This window comes from Varanus komodoensis, unplaced genomic scaffold, assembly GCF_004798865.1.
Source record: "Varanus komodoensis strain SLA01 unplaced genomic scaffold, ASM479886v1 scaffold22, whole genome shotgun sequence".
Taxonomy (NCBI): domain Eukaryota; kingdom Metazoa; phylum Chordata; class Lepidosauria; order Squamata; family Varanidae; genus Varanus; species Varanus komodoensis.
Genome location: NW_025335606.1, coordinates 5232715 through 5238714, shown reverse-complemented (window position 1 = coordinate 5238714; position 6000 = coordinate 5232715). Strand labels below are relative to the sequence as shown.

Genomic DNA, 6000 nt, shown 5'->3' with positions numbered 1-6000 from the left:
GTGGCCACAGCACCTCTTCCAGAAGCTCTGCGGGCTGACGAAGAGAGCTGAAGGTCCCGAGGCTCGCCCGTTTGGGGCGGGAGGAGTTCCTGAGCTGACGCGAGGAAAGGTTTTCTGCACAACTCCCCCCACCCCCACCCGCCCCGGCGAAGGCCCCAGCGGAGGAGCCCTGGATCCCTGTGGGCGCGCGGCAAAGACGCCGCAGCTCTCGGAAGCTGGCGATCGCTGGGCAGGTCTACACGAAGGACCGCTCGTGCTCAGGTCTATGGCCGCGGGCGGGGCGGGGCCAAGGGCACGTGACCACCGCTCAGGCGGAAGCGCGCCGCGGCCACAACAACAGAGAGGCGCGGCGGGGATGGCGGAGGCCGTTAGGCCCCGGAGCCGGGCCAAGGCCGGCCGCGGCAGGACCAAGGTAGCCGGGCCGCGCGGGCCCCACCGCCGCCCTCCCCGCGGCCCCCGTGCTCCCCCGGCGGCCGGGCGGGATGGTGGGCGGAGGCGTCTGGCTGGCGGAGACGAGTGGCCCCCCGAGGCGGCTGGCGGGGGCAGCACGGGCTGAATGGGAATTGCAGTGGGGCTGGGAGGATGGGTGCTGTGGCTTGAGGCTCCTGAGTGGAGCGGGGAAGGGACCCTTGGCTGGGGAGAATGGGCGTCGCCGTTCAGGGCGGCCGGCTGGGCAGGGAATGGGAATAATGCTGGAGTGCTCGCCTGCCGGGGAGCATGGGCGCTGGGGCTCAGGGCACCTGGAGGGTGCCCGGCTGGGGAAGGCTGCTGTGGAGGCTCGCTGCTGCTCTATTGGCCTGCCATTGGTGCCGCTCCCTCCTCCTCCTCCTCCTCCTCTTCCTCCACCAGAAGAGCGTGTCTGCTGGATCAGGGCATGCCCAGTCCAGTCTGGCCCCCTCCCTCTCCTGGTGGCCCTCCAACTAGTTTTGTTCCTGTTGGGCTGCATCCAAGGTTGGCTCCTCTTAGGGCAGGCTCATGTGTAATGCAAGGCCCTCTCATTTCAGAGGGCCTGCTCTTACCTAGGACCAGCATCAGATGCCAGAGAGTGTTGTCAGGAGAGACTGTGCCTGGGATTGGGGGCCTCGTGTAACTGCTTTGCCTGAGAACTGGCGGTGGGTTTCTTCCCATTCTCTATCAGAAGAGCAAGGCGAAAGTTGCCCCAGTCCACAACCTCTTCCTCACAGCAGCCAGCCAGAGACCTCTTGGAAACCCCAGAAGCAGCACACAAAAAGCTTCCTCACGGTCAGAGCAATACAACAGTGGAACCAGCTGCTTGGGGAGGTGGTGGGCTCTCCCACACTAGAGACATTCAAAAAGAAACTGAAATACCATCTGAGTGGGATGGTGTGACTTGGTGTCCTACAACAGCAGGCAGTTGGACTGGATGGCCTTCTTGGCCCCTTCCAAGTCTATTATTCTATGAGGTGACAGCCCTTTGCTTTTGTGATTTCCCTGCTAGTGACCTTCAGTGTCATGTTCCCCTGAAATAAGGCTTGTGCATGGTCATAAGGACTTGCAGCTGCTGAGAGATCTCTTTTCTGTGCCTTTGTTCAAACTCCTATATCTTGTAGCACCAATTTCATAACTTTTCTATGTGCTAAAGTAATTTCTTGGTTCTACTCTAGATCTTCAGGCAATTATTTCTTTTTGATGACTTCAAATTTTAGTATTTTGAGAGAGGGGGAGAAAGTGTGTCTTCTTTGCTGTGTCATCTTACAAACACATCTGTCATGTTTGCTTTGAGATGCCTTTGCTCTCCTAATCTTGTTGTTGTTGTTGTTGTTAGTCGCGAAGTCATGTCCGACCCATCGCGACCCCATGGACAACATTCCTCCAGGTCTTCCTGTCCTCCACCATCCTCTGGAGTCCACGCAAGCTCACACCAACTGCTTCAGTGACTCCATCCAGCCACCTCATCCTCTGCCATCCCCTTCTCCTTTTTCTGACAATCGTTCCCAGCATTAGGCTCTTCTCCAGTGAGTCCTTCCTTTTCATTAGGTGGCCAAAGTATTTGAGTTTCATCTTCAGTATCTGGCCTTCTAAAGAGCAGTCAGGGTTGATCTCCTCTAGGACTGACCGGTTTGATTGCCTTGTGGTCCAAGGGACTCGCAGGAGTCTCCTCCAGCACCACAATTCAAAGGCCTCAATCCTTCGGCGCTCAGCCTTCCTTATGGTCCAGCTTTCATAGCCATACCTTGCAACTGGGAAAACCATAGCCTTGACTATACGCACTTTTGTTGGCAGGGTGATGTCCCTGCTTTTTAGTATTTGCCATAGCTTTCCTGCCCAGGAGCAAGCGTCTTTTAATTTCTTGGCTGCAGTCCCCATCTGCGGTGATCTTGGAGCCCAGGAAAATAAAATCTGTCACTACCTTCATTTCTTCCCCATCAATTTGCCAGGAAGTGAGAGGACCGGATGCCATGATCTTAGTTTTCTTAATGTTGAGTTTCATGCCAACTTTTGCTCTCTCCTCCTTCACCCGCATCAAGAGGCTCTTTAGTTCCTCTTCACTTTCTGCCATTAGAGTGGTCTCATCTGCATATTTGAGGTTGTTGATATTTCTCCCAGCAATCTTAATTCCAGCTGGTGATCCATCTAGCCCCGCCTTTCTCATGATGTGCTCTGCATATAAGTTAAATAGGCAGCGTCCCCTAAACTGAAAGCCCCCAAATGCTTTACTTTTTCCTTGATGCTCTTTCCTGCACTATACCAGTTCTGTGATTTCTGCATTGAAATGGGACAGCCAGCACTGTACCCGGCACACTACATGCAACTGCCCTATTGTTTGGGGATAGAGAACAGCAGCTGTGGCTGCTAGCATCAGCAGAAGCAGTTTCACTGTAAGAAGTGATTTGGGGAATGTGGCCATCACATTTTGGGGTTGTTGTGCTTGTGACTATTTCCCTTTCTCACTCCAGGCAGCAGTGAACCCAGTACAATGCACAAGTCTAAAGAATGAGGGCTCCAGCTTTTCTGTGAGGAATTTTCTTTCTCTTCGCTGCCCTTTCAATGTGGCAGGGTCTCGTCTTGCACCTTAAACCTTTAGGGCAGCTTTAGGAATAGAGCAGAACACATTCTCCACTTCACACTCTTGCTTGACAGTTGCCAAATGAGTTAGGAACTATTTCGGTTAGCAAAAAGCTTGCTTGGCCAGCGAGAAGCTTTTCTTCTGTTCTTAAGGTGCTCAAACTTGAGGTTATTCTGCCAATGATAGACAACCAAAGAAAGCACATTGTCACACAACACATGGCTGAACTATGGGATTTGCTACTGCAGGATGTAGCGATTCCACCAACATGGATGGTTTTAAAAGGAAATCGGGCAGATCTGTGAAGGATAAGGCTGTCAGTGGCCTCTGGGTTCGATGTCTCTGTTTTGGAGGCTGCATGCCTTTGTGTATCAGTTCATGGGGAACCAGAGCGGGAGAGTCCCGTCACATTCCTGCCCTGTGTGCAGGCCACTGTGTGAGCAGAATCCAGGCTTATACAGGGGCTGAGTTTGATCCGGCAGGGCTCTTTATGTTCTTCCCTGCTTCCATGCAGCCTTCCCATAGCAGTGCCAGAAAGGGGCTTTTGCAGTTGCTTGTGTGATGAGGAAAGTTTAGGAGCTGTGGCTCTTTTAGCTATATACACGCGGGACTTTTGGTATGGCTGACAATGCCATAACTGACTGAGGAAGGAAAGGCCAGAGAAGAGGGTCCGGGCGGGAAAAAGGAGCAAGACACCTGCCTCCCTTGCCTAGCAGCCTCCTATCCCTGTTACTATCTCTCTAGAGTTCACTTCCTGACACACAAGTGACCAGAGTGGAGGAGTAGGTTCAACCTGCCTCTCCAGGTATGTCTTTGAGCAGGACCTGGGTGTGCTCTCTGATGTGAGTGGGTAGCAAAGCACCGCACATCTCTGCCCAGGGCAAAATCCTCCCCTGCCCTGCCCTGCCCTGCCCTGCCCTGCCCTGCCCTGCCCTGCCCTGCCAGGGATCCTGCAGCAGGCCCTGTTCTGCTGAACTGATAAGCTGCAGCCTCTCCTGGGTCTTCGTAAAAGACGGGGCAGTGCTGGGCACTGCATGGGATGCTTGATCTATGTACAGGGGCTTTTCTTCAGAGCAGCCTTCCTCAGCCAGACACCTGCTGGATGCGCAGGGGTTAGGCATGCTGGGAATATCCATGGCAGATTCAGATGAGGTTGCCTTTGTATGAATTGGACCTGTCGATTCCTCCTCAGACAGATTTTCCCAAGTCTCGTGGAGTCCATGAACTTAGGAATCAATTTTGCATTGGGTGGAGGGGGTGAGTGAATGGGCATCAACTGCTTCACCGATGTACTCATGTGCATTGGTGTAAGTAGAATGCAATTCTGGTTTTAAAAGCCCTTTTTTGTTGGGGGGAAAATAAATCAATTTCGCCAGTGAGCAGACGATGGAAAGAAAGACACCTGATGTTCCAGAAAACACAAGTGGATGAATTCAACATCTTCCACAGAACCTTAGTTGGACTATACCTCCCAGCACAACAGGGGGTGTGGCATGGGGTGATGGGAAGGACAGTCTACAACCTCTGGAGAGTGTTGAGTTGGGAAAGGCTGGTTCAAGAAATGAAGGCTTGGTTTTTGTAAGAAATTGAGGGGCACCCTGGAATAGATGAAGAACACTGCTTTGTGGATCAGGGTGGTTTTTCTGCCTAGAAAGAGGTCAATTCTGTTCTTCTGTGCGTGTCCGAGTGGCATGCAGTACGCCTTCAGCCTGGAGTACTGTGACTCTCATGTGGATGTCCTTAGGCTCTTGCTTGCATTCATGTTTTGGGTCCTCATTTTTTTAAAGAAACATTTCTACAAACTGAGTAGGCATTTCATAATGAGGGAAGATTGTTTATAAGAAGTATTTCTTAACATGCTTGTTACAACAGTTTCAAAGTGGCTTACAGTAAAAACTCTACAAAATACAACAAAACATTTAAAAAGCCCCACACAGCATAAAATGGCAGATTAAAACACGCAGAATGGCAGTTGAAGCCTCCCCTCCATCAGACAGCAGATTTGGCAATTAAAAGGCTTAGGTCAAAATATGCTCTTGTTTGATGGGTAGAAAATTCAGTTCATATGTCCTGATTTTCTACCCATCTCACAGTGTCCTGATGGTTTCCTTGCCTTCTGAAGCAGCTTTTTGGTGGATATAAAGAAATACCAGCAGTGGGAAGGCAGAAAAGCAGGATCTGCTCATGGGGGTTAAGATTTAACCCATAATTTGTTGAGAATCAATGCATGTTGCAGTATTCTGCGCAGTCCCAAGTGGAGGGTGCCAACGCTACTGATTTTTTGGGCATTATGCTGCTCTTTTGTGTATTCCTCTTTAAAGGGCAGTCTGGAATAAGAGAAAAGGCAAGCAGCAACAAAACCCGGGAGGGGATATGGGTGACAGATGATGAAGAATCGAAGATTCCTCCTTAAAATCTAATGGATAAAACTTGGGAGATGGTGTGATAAAAACCTTGGTTGGGTCCAAGCGGAGCTGTCAGAAGTGGACTTTCCCCCTCTTTCTTTCCACGGCAGCCCCTCCAGGTCCCTAAATATGTTACACAAAGAGTTCGGAGACCTCGCTGAATGCTGTGAGCTGAGGTATCGGGTCAGGGGACCTCACCTCCCCATGTGGTTGGAGGGAGCTCTGTGAGCTGAGGGCTTCCATACCAAAGGAAGTTTGCCTTATACCTATTCTGTAATATTGTAGGCAACCTTTCTTTAATTCTCTCAGAACTAGTATATTTAATATACTTTTGTGAACATTGCATTATGCTCCTTTGTATTATGTCATTCTGTTATATTTACATCATTACATGTGATAGTTTTAGCATGTTGCCAACTACCCTTAGATCTAGTGATAAAAGCTAGTACAGGTGTACCTGAAGTAAGCAAATAAGTTAACATTGCACAGAGATGGGAAATTCAAAGTTTTTATATAAACTAAGCTGATGGAAAGTCTGGTATGAGCTATGCAGGACTCTTATTTGCC

At 50.5% G+C, this 6000-nt stretch overlaps 1 protein-coding gene across 2 annotated transcripts in view; it reads left to right on the top strand.

Annotated features, from left to right (window-relative positions):
- The first annotated feature begins 335 nt into the window (after window positions 1–335).
- Window positions 336–6000, top strand: part of EPG5 (ectopic P-granules autophagy protein 5 homolog) — a 66033-nt gene continuing 60368 nt past the window's right edge. For both annotated transcript variants that reach the window (XM_044431077.1, XM_044431078.1), the window contains exon 1: window positions 336–412. In XM_044431077.1, coding sequence (XP_044287012.1) covers window positions 356–412 — 57 coding nt within the window. In that variant the 5' untranslated portion in view covers window positions 336–355. The remainder of the gene's footprint in view (window positions 413–6000) is intronic.